At 49.9% G+C, this 22,020-nt stretch overlaps 1 protein-coding gene across 7 annotated transcripts in view; it reads left to right on the forward strand.

The window, feature by feature from the left end:
• PDE4B (phosphodiesterase 4B) overlaps window positions 1–22,020 on the forward strand; it is a 192,026-nt gene that overhangs the window by 140,387 nt on the left and 29,619 nt on the right. The window contains exon 1 of one of the 7 annotated variants that reach the window (XM_048062158.2): window positions 3,782–4,080. The exons of 5 other annotated variants lie outside the window; for them this stretch is intronic. In XM_048062158.2, coding sequence (XP_047918115.1) covers window positions 3,991–4,080 — 90 coding nt within the window. In that variant the 5' untranslated portion in view covers window positions 3,782–3,990. Of the gene's footprint in view, window positions 1–3,781; window positions 4,081–22,020 lie in introns of those variants that run through there. One more of the 7 variants, XM_048062157.2, reaches the window with a different exon arrangement.

Below are 22,020 nucleotides of genomic sequence, written 5' to 3' on the forward strand. Positions count from 1 at the left end.
CGTGGCACTGCGCAGTGCCGTCGTGCAGTGCCAGGGTTGTGAACAGCTGCCAGCCTGCTACCTTTTTCGGTGTTACTGAAACAAAAGGTATAAAACCATTGTCATGCACGTGTCTGTGATGCTTCCTTCTCATATATTCCTTTTTTTTTTTTTTTTTAATGTGGCCTCTGCCACAGCTCCTTTCTTTGACCTCTGCGCTGCCTCGGTCTCAGTGCATCCCTCCGTGCCTGCTCTCCGCGATTCAGCTCCCTCCGCCCCTGGTAGCAGCGAAAGGTTCAGCTCCTGCCCAGTTAACTCAGCCAAGAAAGCCTGTAACCAGCAACAAGTCTGGCAGTTCCTGCTCAGTTCTGTTCCTTCCTCCATATTTATTTTCGTTGCTGATCCTGATTCCCTCCAAACTAAATCATCTTTCACTGGCAGCCACATTCAGCACAAGCCTCTCGTTCTCCCACCCGCTTTAGTACAATCTTTTCTCCGTCTGTTTCGTTTCCTTTGCGTTTTTTTCCAGTACTTTTTCATACAGTTTCGTTTCCTTTGTGTTTTTCCCAGTACTTTTTCATGCTGTCCCGTTTAGCAGCGCGGGATCCGTGCTGTTTGCTTAATCCCAGTACCAAGGCCTCAGCGTCACCGCGCGGTGGTGGCTGTGGGCCTGCTTTCATGCCTGGCTTCGTGCTTGCCCGAAGCAGCCCAGGCTCTTCAGGGCATCACCTCCACCTCCACCTTCACCGTAAAAGCCCCTCATTTCCCGTGTGTGTGTGTAAAAGGCCCCTCGTTCCTGGCGGGCGCTGCTGCCCTGATGAATCCCGGGCCGCAGAGGAAGCGCCGCACCGGTGGGGATGCCACGGGGAGCGAGAAGCCGCCGCTGGATTCCCAAGGGGCTGGGAGAGGCGGCCCAGCTCTGCTGGCAGATCGGTGCCCAGCACACAGCACAGGTCATTTCCCCCCAGCATGGGTCATTTTCCCCCAGCACGGCTCATTTCCCCCCAGCATTTCTCTCGGGAGGCCGGGGCACTGCAGTGCTGCCCACGGGTCCCCTCGCACGGTGTGCTCCCTGCAGCCCTGGGGGGGTTGCAGAAACTTCTCCCAGGAGCAGGCAGCCAAGTGCCCCTCGGATACTTTCAACACTGAATAATTACAGTATGTCCTCACAATTAATTATATACCTAGCAATATAATATAGCTGATTGGCTTTGCAACCCGAGGCTTCGGGGGGTGTAGCGCTTTGGGATATGTCACACACAGGCTTTTCAGGGCTCATGGGATTAAAGCTTTGTTAAAATTCCTCTCTGGGGGTGGGAGTGAAAGATTGGTATTTTTCTTGCTTGTGCCTCAGTCTCTGCTTCCCTGCTCATCCGCACGTTTGTCTGCACTTCTCACATGCCTTTACACGAACTCAAAACTCGTACTCTTTCATTTTTTATGTGGGTGTAAGACGTACACAGACTCGTGCACGAACATTTGTATAAAGCATAAACAAAAGACTGGATAAAGCTGGTGCTCGTGCTAATGAGAGCCCCAACTTTCTGTAGGAGTTAAGAAGCCCTGTGCATCAAAGTTACAAATATCTATAAATCCCGTGTAATTAGCACGGAGCTGGTGCTCTTGCACCAGACTTCCTCTGCTCGGCGTGCGGACAATGGCTCTGGGCATCTACAAAATAGATGATTCATCCTGAAATTCTGTTCTCGTGGTTTGCTCTGCCGTGAGTTTGGCTGAGGACTGCAAGATCTGGACTTTAGATTTTGAGGCAGCTTGTGCAAGTCGATGCCGTGTTTTAGGCTTTCAAAGAGTGTGCGAGGGGAGCCGCATGCCACCAGATAGCCGAGCCAAAAGTAACTGATTGCGCACCGTAAAGCAGTGGGGCTGCGCGCTTATCTGCAAATGCTGCTGCCCGCAAATGTTGCTGCTAAGGGCTGCGGTCCTGTAGTGATGCAGATGATTTAGAAACTAGCAAAACTGCCGAAGAAATCAGATAGATAGCAGCTGAGTGACGCGACTGCGTAAAATTAAGGCCGTTGAACAAAGAGGTGATTCGTGCTGCCGGGGGAAATCAAAAGCGTGTTTCGGAGCGAGCCGTAAGAGCTACCTGCAGGAAAAGGCCCGCTGACATCCGGGGGCCGATCCCCGCTCGGCGGGGGCAGTTCATTCCCACGGCGAGTCCGTTTCGTGTGTTGCTCCTGCCTGCGAACACACACCCCCTGAAAGTTGGACTCATGCATCTTAGTAAGTATTTCAGTTATGCTATTGACGTCAATGCAGTCATTAAATAGATTGCCGGCCCTCCCATCAGCAAACCTGTGCCAAAGACCTAGAGGCAGACACATTTTAAAAGAAGAACATCAGGTTTTCTTTTAGCAATTGGAGAGAATAGGGGAAAAGTTGATTCTGAAATCACCGTGCGTTGCAATACTACCAGTTTTTGTTTTTTTTTTTTTTTCCTTAATTTTCTGAGGCTCGTTTTCTGCAAAGATAATGGCTGCGTTTTATTTAGCGCGCTGTCGTTACGTTACTGTGCACGTAAACTCCAAATGAGGCTAAAGAGTAATTTTTTGTGATCAACTCCAGCTGAAAAACGACACCCGTTTTAGGTCTCCCGGCTAGATTTATTCGTATATCAAGTAACAGAAGGTATTCGGGCAAACCTGCTTAGCCTTTGACTCCAGAAATTCTGCAAGGGTTGATTTCATGACATCTATATAAGAAAATAGCCGTCGTTTCTCCTCGGCAGGCTCTGAAGACATACAAGCTAATCGCGGCTCCATAGCAACAGATGAAAACTGTTTTCCCCTCCGCCCCACCTGTGGATGTCACATGAAGATGCTACACGTGCTGCTGCCATCAGGAGCCTGTCACTCCCCGGGGCCCAGCTGCCACCGGCGGCCCCGGGGCGGCGGCGGGTGCCAGCGGGACTCCCCGCGCGGTCCTGCGCTGCTCTGGGCTCCGCGGGCTGGGCTCTCTGCTCCTGGCCCTGCTGGGGCACCTGCATCCCTGTGCCACCTCTGCTGCTCCTGGCCCTGTGTCGGGAATGGCCCCGGCCGTCGGACAGGGGCTCCGGCGGGGCGGTGAGCTGGGAAGCTGAGGACATGCGCAGGGGGCAGCCTCACACAGGTGGAGGGAGTGCCCTTCCCTTGGCGAGGTCGGCAGGTACGTTGTGGTCGACTGCAGAGTCGGTTTAGGAGCTGAAACACTGGTTTTTGGTCATCTCACTGGTGATCCCACACTCTGCTGTGTAGCGTAAACCCATTAAAACAGTCATAGGTTATTAAAAGGGCTGCTGGCTGATTTCTTTGTGAATGATCCAGCCAACTGCGAAGCCAAGGTGGCAACGAGGTGGTCTTCCTAGTGGCGTGCTTTCATTGTGTCCCCACGTTCACTCTGCTCTTTAAACACAGGTCAAGCCCTGAAAGCCCTGCATTGCTTTCCTCAGCTCCCATTCGGGCGGGATTGCTTAAGGCCTCCGTGAAGACAATAAGGCTTTGCCATCGCTAATATCGGAGTTGATAAAATCTGTGTTTCTTTTGTTTTCTGCACAGAATGATAATAGCTGTTGTGGGTGCGATTTTGACATCGCAGCCTTCAATGCACTGAATCAGTTCCATATGAGTTTGAGAAATATGTACTTGGACTGTGAAAAAAAAAAAACACAAACCAAAACAAACAAAAGCACCCAAATCAAGCTGCTGGCAGGCGGAGTTATTTTTTTAGGTTGCGGGACACAGTTTGTGCATGCCTTAGTGATGAATAGGGTTCTTCATTGTCCCACTGCTTCGAGCCCCTTCAGCTTCCATGTCATCAGCATTTTCCAGCCAGAGAGAGCTGAAACGGGCTCCTGAAAGCACCCATGGCTCATCCCCGCAGCAGCTATATATAAGTTTCTCCTTCCTCCCCCGAGGTTGAGCTCACTGCTGCAGCATTGTGTCCCGGACACAGCTGGCAATGGGAGTGTGAGAGGCTGCATCGGAGTATCTGTGCCGAGACTTTCCCAGGGTAATGCACCGCACAAGTCCCAGAGGCAGCAGCCTGTCCTCGGACAGTCCCAATGTTCAAAGCTGTGTCCTCCTGCGGGATCTGATTCCGAGTGTAAGTCGCTTTTTTGTTGTGTTTTAAAAAGTAAGTATTTCTGACTTTGTCTTGTGATTGTCAGCAGCCAAAGCTTTTGGTCCGTAGCCGGGCAAACGCTCCCGCTGAGCGTTTGGTATTTATTAGTCCTGGTGGGAGCAGTTTCTAGCTCGTAGGGACGCGAGAGGGTAAAGCGCTGGCCTCGACGGACAGGATTTGGATTTGTTTTTGGTGTCCTCAGCGGGGTAAACGCTTTGCCCACCAGAGCTAACTGTACAGGACGGCATAACAATTGTAAAGATTAAAAACAAAAGATCTTTTAAAATCGATATATATTCCAGGCAGGGTTCAAAAGGGGAGTAGGGGATTGCTGATGCGCTTTTCCCTCTCGTCAGTGCCTCCGTTCCGAGCTGCGGTTCGGACTCGGGGGTCCCCCCATGGCAGCACCGAACTATGACCCCCCCCGACTGCCTGCAGCCTTCAGGTCACCCAGAAATGCTGGGGGTTTGTTGCCGGTATCTTTTCATTTCCTGATCGACTGAAGAAGATTTGTATAGCTAAGCGTGTTATGCCTATTAATACGGGCATAATGTCATTGTGCAACTGGTAAAGAATGTTACGCCAATAGTTAATGAAACGTTTTAGCGTAATATTGTTTTCTCCGTGAGAAGTGTCTGTGAATGACAGCCTTAAGTATTGTATAATTGGGATACTTTTTTGACAGAAAGGAAACAACTGTTAATTATTTATGGTTATTAATAAAACATGCTAGGTTCTTAAGTTAATTCAGTTCACTGGAAAAATATGTACGCTCGCAAAGATTTACATTTTTAAGCAGTGAACTTTAAAAAGCATCTAAACACGTCCCTGTGGGATATCTTTTCGTGTCTAAAGGTATCGCTGATTGACTTTGTCGTGCGTTCAGGAATTTAATCATTTTAGGAATTCAAAATGAAAAAAAAAACAACCTGCAAAACCTGGCAATGCATTGGTTTGATAATTAATGTCTTTTGGTTTTGCGTTCAGTACTGGGCCTGTCAAAGGCCAGAGGCAAAGAGCCTTTCATCAGCGATAAGGGGCGTAGGGTCTGACCCAAGGTTAGGTGCCTGTTACTTGGTTTTTGCTGTTTACTAGGAGCCACGATCAGTGGCCATTATTAAGTACTGAATACTTATGTAGTTAATTTATTTTTTAAAAAAGCTGTGCTTTCTGGTATAGATACTTTAGTATAAATATCCTGCTGTCATAAGTATAGCTTTGCAAGAGGAAGCCGAACGTCTGTGCATATGAAAACTCCTCTATCACACCTCCACGCTCTTCAAAAGCTCTACCAAACAGACGTTTTCGCATCGTGCCCAGGGGACTCTGGATTCCAGCCCTTTAAACAAGGCTGCTTTGGATCCAGCATCCCAGGCCATAGGGCATATTCTAGATACCCCAATGTTTTCACTTAAAATGAATTGAATCCAGTTAGGCCCTTCGTGCTGCAGGCATGTGTTCAGGGAGGCTTTACAAGCGTAGCACTTAATACCAAAATGATTCTAAAAGGTCACATTTTACAACCAAGGTATTTTTCTTTAAATACCGCGCATTAGGCCGATGAAAGCAGGACACAGCCACAGCAATTGTTGGCTTCTCTGAAAAAACAGCGTGCTCTTCCGAGAAGCAGAGGAGCCAGCCTGGCCTCCTGCTCCTGCTCCGAGCTGCGCGAGAGGTGCCCGGCAGCGGCGGCACTGCTGCGATGGGCACGGCGCGCTCGGGTCGGCACCGGCAGCACGTGCTGGTCTGGGACAGCCCGGACGATGGGCTGAGCACGGCCCGGGGCCGATCCCGCTAGCAGAAGCCCAAATAAACGCTCACAAGCTGAGGATGCACTAGCGAGTAAGGGTGTGCAGGTTGTCATTCACAGATTTTGCTAGCATTTGGCGTTTGGGAAGGGCTTTCCTTCCCTTCTTCCCAAAGCTGCTTCTGGAAGAGGAGAAATCCAGACCCAAGTTTCCAGTCTAACCGGAGTGTCTGCTGTTTTAGCAGTAATTCTTTATGGGACATGGGCCACATCCAGATCCTAGTCAGACGCGTTAGTTGGGCCTTCTCCTTTATTCAAGTTTTTTGGGCAGGGTATTTCCCGAAATTCCTATTGCTAGAATGTCACCAACTGTCAGCAGCTTCCTGGGTTTCAACGGTATCGTGTGAAACTCTTAAATATTTCCATCTATGCTCAGCGGGAACACGCTACCCAGGTATAAGCCAAAACTTCGTTAATCGCACTTTATAGATCAGGAACCGCAGAACTGGAACGCAGAGGAGATGCTCCTCGCACCACATTTTTCAGCAGCAGCTGCTCGTTCTGAGCCGGCGTTTGTAACGCGTCCAAATGTGGTCAATTTAGTGTGCCGCTAGAATGCCTTTTATTGCAAATTGCCTTAAATGGAAAGCCCCGGGCAGCTGAAAATCAGATGTTTCGCAGAAATTGTATGAATTTCACTGAACTTATGACACAGAATTAATTACTTCAGAGAAGTAGCGTGAGTTACAGCGCTGAGACCTTGGCCAAGGCTAACATGAGGTGCCTCTACTGTGCTGCTGAATGTAAGAAATCCTGAAAGGTGCCACATAGCATAAAACTTAAGCAGCAACCACTGGAATAATTTGCAGTAGGTCAACCTGTGTTTGACCTTCAGTGGGGGGACATTTCAATTTTCACGTCCATTTAATCTGATATTTTAACTCAGACAGTTAATAAGGGTGCCGTTAGTGTAGCTGACATTTTGATTTCCTTGTATTTGATTTGAGGAGATTACATAGGTGTATTTTGAGGGCCTTAGATAAATATATTTTGAGGCTCTTAAATAATATGATTCAAGAGGGGAAGGCCGTTCTTGCCTGCAGTGGCTGTAGCGATTTGGCAAGCACTTGCGCTTCCCGGCCTGCCTGTCGGTGCTGGGTTGGAGTTTATCCTCCCTCTGCCCTTCGGGGCAGCTTTCCGACGGCTCAGCCCCAGCATGAGGGCCTGATTCAGGTCAGCACCGAGACCTCAGGCTCGAGGAAAGTAGTCCCGCGGGACTCAAACCTCCACGTTTAGTCACTTTTCTGGCTAAAATGAGCCAGATGTGAGAAGAAACGCAAATTGTTGTCTGCTGTTTCTATACAGAACCTGTTTCTGCTTCTGGATAGCCACGTAGTGATTCCAACGCTGTGTCCCTGGGTCTGTCAGGCAAAATGTGGTCCAGTTCTGCCCCGCGTCCCAAACAGATCTTTAAAAGGTGACCAGGGTGTGATGGCCCCGGCCTGAGGGTGATTCAGAGGCATGGTGGAGATCAGCACGTGAAACTATTAATACGGAATATTAGAAGCTGTCAAAACAAATGATGCTGGTTTGTAGGATACTGACATCTCCCTCTTCCTCCCCACCCTTTTACCCGTGGGACTTAATCTGTGATTTTAAACAGATTATTTTAAAAGGCTGTACGTGCGGTTTAGTAAACATAAAGCACACTGAGTCACAGCTCCGAACAGCTGAAATGGTTTGCTAGGGCAGATTAATACAGATGATTAGCACAATGAATAGTTTAGCTCTGTTTTCGGCTACTGCAGGTCTGAAGATTTGTAGTTTTGTGACTTAGAGCATACTCCGAATGTTCGCAGAGTTACAGCGTGTGGATGTGTTAAAAGTGAATCCATACGGCTCGGGGTGCAAGCAGAGAGTTCTCTGAATGACTCTAGCCTGACAAGTAAAATATCCTCATTTTCAAAAGCTGGGTGATCGCGGATTAAGTAACATCTTTTTAAATTGCATGTGCTTCCAGATTATTCAAGCAGTTTCTGCTGGTTCTGCTCTATGACCAGCCCACGATCTCCAGTGAGCAATCCTCTGACTTCCCACAGTGCAGCTTAATACAGTCACAGATCGGTTGATAGCGCTTACTCAGAGTATCACCTGAAAACCAAATATGTCAAAACAGGTCATTTTTTGCAACGTGCTGCATACCTGAGTGGCTGTGCTCAGTGCAGGGTAACGATATCTTTGCCTTTCAGCAGTAGGATGACAGTCATGTGCATTTATTTTGAGAGGCTAAATAAGGACATAAAGTTCAAACAAGGTAAAGCAGCGAGGTAGGCACTATTACTCTGTGAGCGCATAAAATATCTATGGTAGCAGGAAAGATTAAAATTACAAACAAAATCAATTTTTAAGCTTCCGTCCCTAAGGATAATGCTTTCAAGAAATTAATTTAGTAATGAAAAAATCTATTTAATTGTATTTTATAATTAATATAATGTGTCTGGCATGCTGGCTGAACACATAATGGATGACTGCATGGCCAGGCTTTCAAGGCAGGGAGTGGGGCGTACGGGCACGGCGGTTTGTGTGCGTCCTACAGAGTTCCTGGGAGTTATGGCCAGGATGCTTTTGGGAGCCACGTTCTTAACTTTCCTGTGGAAGACCTTAAGGAAAGTAAGTTGAGATGAAATGGAGGACAATTTTATGTTAAATTGTGACCTTTTCAGAAGCCAAGGAATCTGAGTTAAACAGGTCTAACATTTTTCCAACAGCATGTTCTACATTGCTACGGTCACCTGGGTGGCCTTATTCTGACCCTCCTTTAAGAATTTCTGAATAATTTGCCTCATAAAGAGCTAAGGATTATTAATTAACTTTGTCTTTATGTCTAATGCCAGTGGCTGAGAGGAGCTTTTCAGGTAGATCAGGCACCGTGCTTTGTAGCTCCAGGATTCGTTCCTGAGGTTCCTCTTCCATTCCCTACCCCGGTGTTTGTTTCACCACAAAGGACTTTCACTCTTACAGAACACGTATACCATCAGATTTATTATCTCCAGGTTAACCTGGTTCAAAACTGGGTTTAATTGCTATGGATGGCTTTGTGGATGAAAACGTCTGAATTCTGTGGCAGATCCAGATGCAGACTCTTTTACCTGTGATTTACAAAAGTGAAATGAAAACAGTGAAATACGGTGCGGCTCGTCCTTTACATCACTCATGGTTTTTCCCCTTGTTGAATCACAATCATCGCTGTGGTCTCCTGTCTAGATAGCTCCTTCTGTGTCTGAGGCCTGCTGTGAGAGCCAGCTCATGGTTTCCCAAGGAGGAGTTTCCAGGGCATCAGGAGGGGCGCAGGCACTCCATTTTGCACGGATGCGTGCACAGAAAGCTCGTGAGGGCCCCAGCTCCTTGATTTCTGCCGTGGGGCCACGTGGACAAGAGCCCATGCTCCAACACACGTCGTCAGTGCACGGCACAAGGCAGCGAAGTGCCGAAGCCTTCGGACTCGCTGTGGGTGAGCCAGCTCCGGAGCCGGAAGCCGTCTAGCCACAACAGCACAGGATGGTGCCCCACCTAATTAAGCCTGTTGAAAGGCAGGGCTAATTAGTTTAGGTGGAGTGCCTTGTTAGCACAACGATGTTGCTTCCAGGATCCAAGTTGGTTTCCCTGCACGTGTAAGCTTACCATCCCTCTCCGAGCCAGCCCACATGCACCCAGTGAGATAATACGCTGCACGGTGCTGCTAAATCCTAAGTGGGCAGCTAGGTAATTTCATAATCATATCCTGATTTTTCAGTGCCTTTCTCACACTTGTGCATTCACATGCACGCCATGTGCTCAGGAAGAAAACATTTCTAGTCACACACTAAAATGTTCATCTTGCTGTGATCCGGCCTTCCCTTGTTTAGCCAGGGAAACAAAAACACAGTCCGGGCTCCCCGTGGTGTACAGGATGCTGGAATTGGGATTTAAATCCTCGTCCTCAGTTCTAGATCGGGGTTGGGTGCTTATTTCTGCCAGTGGTCCTCTCCTCCCCCAGGCTGCAGCCCCCTGGGACAATTTCATGTCCCTTTGAGGAGCATGTCCGGTAGAGGTGTGATGGGATTCACTTCATTTAAACATTTGTGTCAGCCCTGGGAACTGTGGTCTGTGTTCTGAAACTCGTTTGAGGCATGTATTAATTTCCTGGCGAAATGTCATCTGAAAAAACATTTTCAGCATTCCTCCTCGAGATCTCTCCCGTATGTGTGCCGTCGGTCTCTGCACTTCTGCTAGGCTCTAAGGGGAGAGGTACCCTCTTACGTCGTGTTTCTCCTTCTGCCTTGTGATTAAGGCAGGGCAACAAGGAATCGAGCCTGGTCAGTAAAACGATAACGTGCCAAACCGTGTGTTTGCTCCCCGAGATCAAGTTGGAGCAGAGCAATCTTTCCTGTTCATTCACCAGGCCAAGATTAGATTCTGCCCCTCTTGCCATTTCGGCTTCTCCCTGTCCCTGGACCGAGGAATTCCTACTATGCAGGCAAATCCCGTTCCCAGATTCCCCCGTGATATCACTGCTAAGTGACATCTGACAAAATGCTTCCTGCATTTTGTTACTTCCATTTGGCACCATAAAAGCACTGTCACTTACGCTCCTGATTTGTGGCAGCCACAATGTATTGTTCCCCCTGGGAGGGGGGAAAGGAGGCTGCAGGCACTGCCCTGTGCTAAAACCCTGCAGGTGAGACCCTACCTCCAATCTAAATCCTTCTTCAGAGCTTCTTCAGCTTTCCTCACTCATTACCATTTCAGATTAAATGTTTAGGCTTATCTTCTGATCAGAAATGGCTTCTCTGGGAAGTCTCCTAGGCTTCTATTCACCCCCCTTAAGGTTTTCATAGTGTTTGTGCCTCGTTTTTGCACCTCATTGTCATGCAGAAGGTGCAGTGGGGAATCTTTATCATTTGTTTTTATGCTGTAACATTTAAAACCGAGGTTTAGACAGCTGTTTTAGAGCGCACGTGCATCGGATGCCTGCAAACACACCAAGTAAATGTAAGAGTGCTTTCCGAGCTTAATTCAGGACCTTAACTTTTTGTTAGCTCGTCCTTTCCAAGCGGTGTCCCGTGCTCTCTTTCGGTTGGACAGATGTCGGCATTACTTTTTCTACGGGAATGGAGATTCATGACAAAACGTGTTCTACTCTCTGCGGCAATGCCCAGCGAAGCTTTGGTCCTTCCTTCTGAGCAGCGTTTGGTAAATCCAGATCTTTGCAAGGCAGTCCCTTGAGACCAGCACTCTGACTCCTCCGTCAGCTCCTTGTGCTCAGCCTGGCGCTGAACTGCTGGGGTGGTCCCAGCCGCATGTCTTGGTTGCCTCCTCCAGTTCATCCTCCTCTGCTGGAAGGAGCGGTGCTCCTGGGGCTCTCGGTACCCTGCTGCCCAAGCCAGCCGACCATTAGAGGACTGCCTGCAACGGTGCGCGCTGCTTGGGGGCACCCGCAGCGATTGCCACAAAGCCCAGCGAAAGTATCGGGAGAGCTGAGTGACTTCGCCAGCTCCCAAGGTACCAAACGGCAATCGCCCTGCTCTAGGTTAATCGGTAAGCAGTTGCCCGCTTACTGCTAACAGTCAGGGGTCTGTTCGTCGAGTTGCCAGCCCGTGCGGGTCCTCGCTGACCCGATTCTCACGCCCCGGCCGCGGATCCGCCCAGCTGCCCACGGTGCCAGTGGGTACAACGTGGGCGCTGCAGGTTTGGCCAGTTCTGGCCGAGCTGGCTTCAGCGCTCCCAGCCCCGGGCTGACCTCTTGCTATGGGTTTCCTTGAAGTGTTTCGTTTTTGCCTCGAACCAGGGGCAGGGCCCCCTGTGGCCGCTCTCCCTGCCCTCACCTTGGGGTGGTCACGGGGATCGCGGTCGAAGCAAGGCCTGGGGTGGCCACGCTGCCCAGCACCAGGTCTCTCCGGCGTGCCAGCTGCTCGTAAACGCCTTTGTTCGCTTTTGAGGGCTTCCATTCGCTGCTTGGCCTCAAGATACTGTCATTGCCACGAGATTAATGCAGCCTAAGCAGCCACCTAAAAATTACAGGCCGATTTTGAAGAAAACGCACGGCGAGCTGAGGAGCCAGCCATCCTGCTGTGCAGGAAGATCAGGAATTTCAGCAGGAGCCAGCTCGATGAAGCAAGGAGCTTCTTAGTGGACCAAAGTGGAAAAGGAGAGCAGGGAAAGAGTGAGAACAAGGACTTGTAGCACAGGAGGGATATAAAAGCTTTGTGTAGGTGCGGGGGCTGATGTGGGGCAGGCCGCAGGCCAGCTGGAGCTGCGACTCGCGGGGGGCGTGAGGGGAAAAGAGGGGAAAAGAGAGACTGTGGTGTGGAGTAGAGAGGGAAACCTCGGGGAAAATGTGGGTCCGTTGATCCGTGGGGGAAACAGCCTAGTGAGAGCCAATGCACAAATGGCTGAATTGCTCATTCTTGCCACAGCCGTCCCAGACAAAGCCTTTGCTGGGTCTCAGCGCCTGCCAGTGCCTGGGAAGGAGAGGGATGGGGAGCAGCAGGTCAGGGGCAATTTGGAGGGGGCGGCTGTGCTCAACTGCATGGCGCTGGGCAGGAGTCAAGCTGGAAAAGCTGGTGGATGTGACTGCAAGGATGCTCTGAGGCGTTTGTGAAAACCCATGGTGCTTGGGAGCGTCCGTGACAGCAGGAAGAAGGACCCTTCCTGAGAAAAGCGAAGGGGGTCTGGGGAGCCATGGAGCGGTCAGACTCCTCGGTCAGCACGGAGGGTGGTATCTGTTTCTGAATGTATAAGGACGTGAAATCAGGAACGGTAAATGCAGATTTGTAGGGGCAAATTCTTTTTGAAAGCTCTGACCTCCTTCTGCATTGTCTGTGGGGACGGCGTGGCTGTGGGGACGCGGGGCAGCCTGGGTGGGCACACGAAGCGGCGCTTTGGCACCGTTTCCCTCAGCATTCCCCCCTGGATGCCGGGGCAGCGTGGGGGGCCCAAAGAGGTTGGCATTGCCGGGCCTCCGGGCTCCACCTTGTCCTGATGGCTGCTGGCCTAGCAGTTCCCTGCAGCTGCTGGGAGGAGTGGTAAGGCGGCAGCAGCAGCAGCAGCAAGGCGATGCTGGTGGTGAGCCCCAAAGCCAGCGCTGGGGACAGTGCTGCTCTGGGGGGGCTGGAGCAGCCGCCCCGTGATGCTGCAGCCGCGAGGAGCCTCGTGCAGCTGACGGGGGAGGACAGGCACCCCCAGAGGGTGATTCAGCCCCTCGCAGGCGGCGTGCTGAGAATAGACCAGAATCACCCTTTGGAGGTCCCAGTCACTTTCCACTGACTGTGCAGGGAGCTTAGGTGATTAACTTTTAACTGGCTAAAGATAGATCAGATGACCCCCCACACACACCCCGGTGACATTTCTCCGGGCTAATATTACTGCTTGTCAGTGGTGCTCCAGTTACATCGCAGCTGGCTCGGTGGTCGGGCAGCGATCACATCGGCTGTTGACTCAGAAACATCACCGCTACTATGGCACTGAATGACTAGCAGACGTCTTCGCGCTGCGAGCCGTGTAAGCCGGCCGAGTCACGCTGCAGGCATTCCTCCCGTCACTGGGAGCCCCCGCGCCGGTTGTTAAATGAGCCCTGTTCCTTCTCGGGACCACCGCGGCACGGGGACGCGCATGGCTCGGTCTGCCACAGTCCTTGTGTCACTCCCCACAGGCAGGACATCTTTCTTCCTCCCTTTCTTTGCTTTCCACAGCGCCGTGTCCTCCCTCTGCTTGCTCCCTGCAGCCTTTCTGCTCGAACCTGGCCGAGCCTTTGCCACTGCTGCGGGTGCTGCTGCAGCCTCTGCCTCGGCACCCTCGGCCTCTCCGGAGCCACTTCTCTGGGGGCTGAGTTTTCCCAGCAGCTTTTCTGGGCAGCCACGCTCGTGTGTCCCAGAAAGGACCCGTCTTTAATTAGAGTGCCTTACAATGGCTCCGGAGGGCGAATGCCAGACTCCTCGGCAGTGTAGCATACGAGTTGGTTTCTATTGCCGCTCCTTGCTTTGAGAAGGCGAAACCCAGAAGTGCCCACCGAAATCTTGGCCTTGTTTCCCCTGAGGTCGGAGCGCATGTCAAACCCTTTCATCACCAATTTCAGCATTACAAGCGTTATTCCTGGCAACAGCATCTCGCTCATTTCCTGTCATTTTTCGCAATTAGCCGTAGAAAGCTTTCGCTTCGTTTTTTTCCCTATCTTCCTCTATCATTGCTGAATACAGGCTCCATTGTTCCTGCTGCTCCAGAGCCCGCGTGGAGCTTTTCTCTGCTTTCCCCCACAGCCGGGTTTCCTCCGGTGCCACCTCTCCAGCATCTCCCTGGGCGAGCCTGCGCCAGCTGCTCCGTGCCTTGCCTCTTTCCAGGCCTTTCACCACCCTCACCTCCGTTACCAGCGGAGAAGCCCGTGCTTTTGAAGCGGGGTTTGCTAAAAGTGTTACCCGCAATGCGCCACGTGCCCTCCGTTTGCCTGCAGTGCCATGGCACCGGCTCCCACCCGGCTGTGCAGCGCCGGGGGGGGACGCCCAGAGCCCTCGCTGCGGGACGGCTGCAGGTGTGAGAAACGTGAGAGGGGGCAGCTGGAGCGACGGGCAGGACCGGAGTCCCAAAAATACGATCCGGAGGGGGCAGAAGGGCAGGCTCGTCCATTTGTTCGGGGCTTGCTCAAGAGGACTGGCTCCACCTGTTCCGCAGGTGCTGGGGCTTTGTGCCTCTCTTAGCACATCTGCACCTATCTTTGCAAAAGATATAATTAGTTTCATTGCACACAGTGAAATGCTGGGGGGGGGGGGGGGGGGGACAGTGAAGCTAAATGCTCTGTCGTTCCCATGATTGGAGATAAGGCCGTAACTCCGGCCCCGCAGCCTGCTGTGCCGGGAGCACACGAGTCTCTGGGACCCGGGGACGTGTTCGCGCGCTGTGTGGCATTGGGTGGGCGGTCTGCTGGGTGCGTCTGATCAGCGGCAGGTCTTCTTTGGGGGGGTTTCTAGCTTTTGTGCTTGGGCAAAAGTAGAAAATGTGGCCCCCTGGATGCCCTGATCACCAAAAAGCACGCAGCACCTCTCCAAAAAGCCCTGCTCTTACAGGGCGCAGGCTGCTTCAAGGCGTAGGATGGCGCTACAAGGCCCAGGCGTTTTCATTCTAGATTTGAAATGAATCGCTGCGGTTGCGCTCTGCTCCTTTTATTTTGTTTCCTGTGAGTTTTCCAACCCATCCACAGAACAATTTTCTCAAGTCTGTTTGTTGGGTCTGCTGGAACAATGGCTTAATTCAAGGAAATGGCTCTCTGCTCACGGGTAGTCATGAAGGCACTAACAGGATACATTAACCAAATAAATTATTTAGTGTCAGCCATTCACTCAGCATTGTCAGGGATAAATATGTAAACACGTCCGCGCCATCTGTAAACAACCACGGCTACCTTGGGAAGGCAGAGGGTGAATGGCTGGCAGCCGGCACCGGTCCCTCTTCTGTCAAGTTTTGGCACGCCGCTCGTTGATGAACCTGTTCTGCGCAGCGTGCGCCGTGCTCCGGGTCCTGGGGTGATGCTAGGCGCTGGCGAGGGATTGTCTCGGGGCATGTCACGAATCTCGCTCTCCCAGGTTAAAACAGGCACGTTCTTGTGTCGAGGGGGGCTGGAGGGAGCACCGCAGCTCGCCTGGATCTGTTGGACTTGTCTAAGCCGTGACCACACACGTGCCCTGGTAAATCACACAGGCCACCACCCTCATGGTTTCTTTTTCCTCTTTCTCTTTTCTTTTTTTCTTTCTTTTTTTTTTTTTAATTTTTCCTTTTTTCTGTTTTTTTTCTTTTTTCTTTTTTCTTTTTCTGTTTTTCTCTTTTTCTCTTTTTCTCTCCTTTTTCTCTCCTTTTTCTCTCCTTTTTCTCTCCTTTTTCTCTCCTTTTTCTCTCCTTTTTCTCTCCTTTTTCTCTCCTTCTCCTTCTCCTTCTCCTTCTCCTTCTCCTTCTCCTTCTCCTTCTCCTTCTCCTTCTCCTTCTCCTTCTCCTTCTCCTTCTCCTTCTCCTTCTCCTTCTCCTTCTCCTTCTCCTTCTCTTTTCCTTCTCTTTTCCTTTTCCTTTTCCTCTTCTCTCTAATCTGCATCAGGGCTTGCAATCCAGGGGGTCTCAGCTGAGGCTGGTGGGTCAGGCTTTTGTGGCTCAGCTCTTCCGTGAGAGTGGCACAGAGAGGGCTTCCACCAGGGCAGTGTTTTCAACACAACATTTTGGGTGCGTTCTGATATCCCGGTCTGTTGCTTGCTTAGGCATAAGCTCTTAGTCATTAGTAGTCGAGGACTGAGAAATGTGAATGAAGCCTTCAGTAAACATTAGTGCTATCTATACTGCTCACAAAATTATAATCTGTCATTCAAATGATTATCCAGAGGATCTGCCTTCTCTTCTTAATCATTTCTTATCATCTCTAACAATGACAGCAATGACAGCAATGTGTAATGAATATGTTATATAATTAAAAATGGGTTGTCTTAAGATCCTCTGGCAAGCGCTAAGTGATAAAGACTCGTAATGTATATTGTTACATTTCTAAAGAAACATCTCTATCTGAAAATGTCTACTTTTTTATTCTGTAAGTTATTTTAAATATTTGTAAATAAGCAAAATATTCCTGTATGCCTAAAACCTCTAGAACCGGAGCTCTGTCCTGATTCACACTGAGCAGTAGGTACCTTTAGAAATTGTTAGTCTCATTAACAATATTATTTAATATTATTACTTAATATTATTTCCAAACACTTGTACAAGTTAGGAGGCTGGGAGCATGCTTCCGGACATTTCCTAAGGCAGAGTTTTCAGTGCCTGTAAGCAGTTTCCAGCACCACGATACACATCTACGTGTTTCCGTGCGAGGACACTGGACTCCAGAGCCCCCAGCTCACCGGGTGGCCGCAGCCCAGCTCGCCCACCGAGCGCGGTGCCGCGCTGGCAGTTTGCTTCCCTGACACTAGTGGGAGGTAGTAAGCATTTTCCTCTGCAATACCGGTACTTCAGTTCATTTCTGATGAGCGTTCTGCTTCAGGTTTTGGTAGATGCTGTCGGTTTGTGAAACTTGTGCATTCGGGGGACGCTTTGGTGCCTGCCCACTGGCGGGTGCTCCATGCTGGTTTGGGGTCAGGTCCGGTACTAAAGCCTTCCCAAGGCACAAGTGAGCCACTGATCTTTTTCGCCTTAATTTTAAATGAACAGATTTGATCCTGAGTCTGAATTGTTCTTGAGGTAAGGTTAAAACGGAGTGATCCTGTTTTTTTATTTAATGGACTGGAATAATTGAGAAAATGGGAGTGTTGGTGAACTCGGGGGCCTTCCCTCGTGCCCCAGCTGATGCTGCTGCGCCGGCAGACTCGAGCTGTGTGCGGAGTGCTGGGGGGAGGCCGCCCTTAAATGTTCAAGAGGTTTATCATTATAAATAGCTGCAATTTATTGCAGCCAGGATGTAATTAAAAGTAAATAACCCAGAAGGTGCCGTACTGGCACAGTACACAAACAGCTCTGCACGTGGAATAGCACATACCTTAAAAGGTTGGGACTGCTGTGAGCTGCTGTGACTTGCTTTTGAACCTTCACCTCAAGATCAAGGCTATCTTTGAATTTTTCAGTGTGAAATGTATTTTTTCATAGGGACTAACATCTTCTTGTAGGTCTTAAGGGTTTACGAGTGAAGTTACAATCCATTTGAAGTAACTATTTCTTTTTTGCAGAATGAGGAAGTCTTTTATCAGTACAGTCAGTACATAATTTGATGTGTAATTGCGGAGGAGAGCTGAGTTTGTACAGATGTCTGCAAATACTCGTATTCAACCTTTCTCACCTGCCAGACTGGACAGTCTGTTCACGAGGCAGTAACCTTTAGCAATATGAGCCTGCTTGGGTGTGTTCTGTTAGTTTGTGGAAGACTTAACTTGTTTGGCACCGGCAATAGCCTACTGAGCAAAGAGAACTGCCGCTTATCTCCAATTTTTTTAGCTCACCTGCTTGGGGTCTGGTGTTTTGGCCACTCTTAAAACATTCTAGCCTTCCCACTTTCAGCCAGAAGCAGGAAACGCCACGTCTTTGCTTATCTATTTAAAAGTGACGAGGGTGACAAGAGGATCGTGAATAGATCAGGAGAGGGAAGAACTCACTTTGAATTTTGGCATTTGGGTCTGGTTCCAGGATGCTTCTCAACTCAGTTCATCTCCCGTGTGAGTTGAGGTCAAAGCTGCCCCTTTCTCCTGAAGCTTCGGGAGCAGCTCTGTGCCTCGGGCACTGCCGGCGCTTGGCACTGGGCTGGGGGATGGCTGGTTTGTGGGCTGAGAAAGGAACCACGCCGGGCAGCTGCAGCTGCAGATAACGTCGGCCCCGTGCTCAAGGATATCCTGGCCCGCGGTGAGGGCTTGCCGGCGCGGTCGTGCCGCCGGCGAGAGGCACAGCAAGGGCGCGCGGGACGGAGCGGGCTGCGGGGAGAGCCAGGAGAGAGCTCATTGTCCAAGCCCCCTTCACGGGCCTGCCGATGAGGTGCGTATTTGATCTTAGCTGAATCGCTCCCCAAAAAAGAGGATGATCTCCCAAACCGTTCACCTTCCAAGTATGCAAGGAGAAGACAAGCCTCAAGTCCATGTTCATTAGCAGCTCTCGTAGGGAGGAAAAGATAACAGAGGCGAGTCAGTAAATGGGACAAAACTTCTAAAAATGGGCGGCTAAGTCACTTTTCTAGTGAGAAGTATTGTATGTTTCATCAGCTAGCAGAGATGAAAAGAAAATAGAGGGGAAATAATACAAAAAAGTAGTTGTTGCAAAATACCAGCACATACATAAATTGCATTTAAATGCATTCGAATATAAGAATTTTCAGAGTGCCCATTGAAAAATGTTAGACCTTGGGCTTCTTCTGAGGGCTTGGCAAGTGCGGCCTCTGAATGGACTGGCAGCGACCAGGGCTGGAGGTGAAATGTCACCTTAGTTCCTGCTAAATTGCAATCTGGATCAAACACCGTGTAATACTTGTGGTAGAACTGAAACGGACTCCTTTCGTTAATTAGTTCTTTATTCTGTCTCAAAAATGGTTTCACATATGGCACTGGAAAAAATTACGGAAATGCCAGTTAGAATATGGAGGTAATTTTACGGGTAGGAGCTCGGTTATGCAACACCCAAATATAAACTGAAACACGATACAGTTGAAGAGACGTCATGTAGTATTCCAGGAGACTATATCCAGAAATTGTACAACTGCTTCCGTCAGTGACTATGTGCGTTCGGCTCTACCGGCAGGGTTATCGAAACCTTCGGGAGAGGTTTAGCAGTGTGTCTGGCAGGGGGTGTTGTACTCCCGATGCCCGTGGGAGTTTCACGTGGGTTTCGGGGAAAGAAATGATGACAAGTAGCATCCGAACTTCTGATTGCTGTTGATGTGAATCCTTACAGTGACGCTAGGTGCCATTCAGCGAGATAATCCCCATGCACTTCATTTTCCTCCTGTCAATTCTTTTTCTTTTCTCCCCACTTCTGTATATTCCCTCAGTTCTGCCACTTGTGTTTTTAACTCCCCTGTTGCTTCCAGTGCCCCCTGTGCCCTGCCCTGGCTCCACAGCAGCCTGCACTGCCGGGGCCAGCCCCGGCCCCAGAGCGTCACCAGCACCGCCACGGGGTTAACCGGGGAGAGGAAGGGGCTGCAGGCACCATGCAGCCTCTGGTGGACGTAGGGACCGAGGTCACGGTTCCGTGTTTGCAAGGTTACCTTTGTCCAGCTGAGACGCAGCAATTAGTTTTCTTGAGCCCCCCTCCCTGCACTTAGGCTGCGTAGCAGAGGCCTCAATGCCCCGTGTGGGCACATACAAAGGACGGGCCACACACTGAACAGACCTGGTGCAGACCAAAGTTTCTTCCCTCTAAAAAAAATGGTTGAAACCCCTTGTATTTTTTTTTCCTTGCAGTTAATGCTAACCATGTATTGACGTAGAGACCCTGCTGGCATGTCGCGGTGTGCACATTGATTCCCGTGACTCAAACAAGATAAGCCAGTAGGTCAGACCTCCCTTGTTAGGACTCACAAGGCTGCTCTCGCTGGGTCCTGGGGAAGGCTCTGACTGTTCAGGGTGTGTGGTGCTACAGATGCAGCGTGCATCGTGCTATATCAAACGCAGCACCGGCTGTGTCGTCTGCAGGGGCTGTTGCTCCAGGGATGGGCTGGTTCTTCTCAGGTTTTCTGTCTGGGATTCTACTATAACACATGTTGTCCTTCATCATTAGCAAAATGTACTGTTAGTTTTAAAATATTCAAATATAATTAACACATATATGCATAAATATTAACTGCTAAGAAAGCTAGATTTATGTTATTCCCTTTTAAGATCATTCCCATAAAAAGTTAGCTTCTAATCAGCTTTAAATCTGATGGCTCTTTTGGCTGGTCATGTAACTTTAAACTTTTAGTAGGGGCTTGGAGAACGTGTTTTAATTTTACATGCTGTATTTCAAAAACACCTGGTGCGAATTTAGCTTTATCTATGGAATCACAGCCAGGGCTTTCACAATGTATTTGTAAATAGTCACAACAAATTAGCACACAGTGAGTGAGCAGAGCAGCTCGTGCCCGAGGAGGGCTGGTTGGATATGTGTTGGTGTCCTGGGGCCGGTAGGTCCCTGCCTGGCTCACTTAGGAAGAGGCTGAGGAGATATCCACTGAGCTCCTCAGAAGGGTTGAGCTCTCGCTGTCTTCCTTCTGTCGAGCAGGATAGCATCTTTCTGTCTGCATGGCTGAATTTCTTGCAGCTTGTAGGCAAGGGGTGTCTTGGCCGAGCACATGGAGCTAGTGAGAGAAGCGGATGGAGCCACCGATCAGTAGTATCATTTACTTAGGAAAGTGAATGGGAAAAAAAAAAAAAGGTATCAGTCAAAACCAGGAAACTGCTAAGAACTGAAGAGTCCAGGGACACGTGGTCTGCTGCGTCGGGTCTGTCGGGAGCCCTGCCGCTGCTGCTGCGTGCGACCTGGGGGAGTTGGGGGCAGCGAGGCGACTGTGCCAGCTGGGGAAGGGGCAGAAACCCCAAGTTCTCTTAAGCTGGGTTCTGAAAAACAACTGCGCTTTCATTCGCGTGGAAATGTGCACACTGCTGGCCTGGGCACTAAATCGAATTGAGCAGTAGCAGAACTCACTGTTTTTCTGTAAAGGGACACTTAGCAAAACTGTCTGCTAACACTTGACCACATGCTTGCCTTTGAAATGACTAGAGATACCTGAAGGGGCAGTTTTCAAAACATCTGCATTTAAATTGTTAATCCAATGTCCTTTAAACGTTGTGCCTGAAGAGGCCCAACGCTGGATTTTGCCACATTTTGTGGCCAGTGACCGTGCTCCAGCCCCGAGGAATCCCCGCGGGCACGCAGACTGTGCTCAGGCGGCCCGGCGACAGGCAGCTCTGGGGAGCAAGGGGCATTTTGCACATCCGTGCAAACACACCGTGCTAAAAATGCTAAGTCCTCTGTTTATAGATCATTCATTGTGTTTTCATCTCATTTTATAAAAACTAAAGCTAAAAGAAATGTAGAGCTGGCAGTAGCCTAGCACCAAACTTACTTTCTCCATACCTAACAATCTGAATTTTCCTTTTCCATTAATTCTCATTGTTCTTAACACATGACATTTTTTCCATGCTTCCCCCCCAGTTTGCTACACAAAACTCAGACTACAGAGCAGGGGAATAGCCTGGACCCTTGCTCAGCTCCATGGAAAACACGTACATTATCCAGGGCAGATTCCTCTTCTCATCCTTTGGAGGTGAAGGCTTCAGGCGAAGCAGAGTGGTAGGGGCAGGCAGCGAGGGACGAGGTCCTGCAATGCCGACCCCTGGCAAGGCTGGAAACCCCCAGATGGGCTAAACTGGTGCCTAGCGCCAGAGCCCCTCTCCTCCACAAAGCTATTCCTTCCCTGCCGTGGGAACGCACTCGTAGCTTGCGCCGTGGTTCTGCTTACTTAGAAATCTTAGAGCAGAGTACTCTGCAATAACACGTTGCAGCCCATTATTTAAACATATGGCCAGCTCCTGTTGGTTTGCCTGGTGAGATGATTTTTCTCCTATTCCTAAAATAATGATTTAGTCCCTGTTAGTTTTATCAATGCAAACATTTTCTATTGCAAGAAACTTGAGCCCTTCCAGTTCAACTAATTTACA

Source organism: Anser cygnoides, chromosome 8 (assembly GCF_040182565.1).
Source record: "Anser cygnoides isolate HZ-2024a breed goose chromosome 8, Taihu_goose_T2T_genome, whole genome shotgun sequence".
NCBI classification, from domain to species: domain Eukaryota; kingdom Metazoa; phylum Chordata; class Aves; order Anseriformes; family Anatidae; genus Anser; species Anser cygnoides.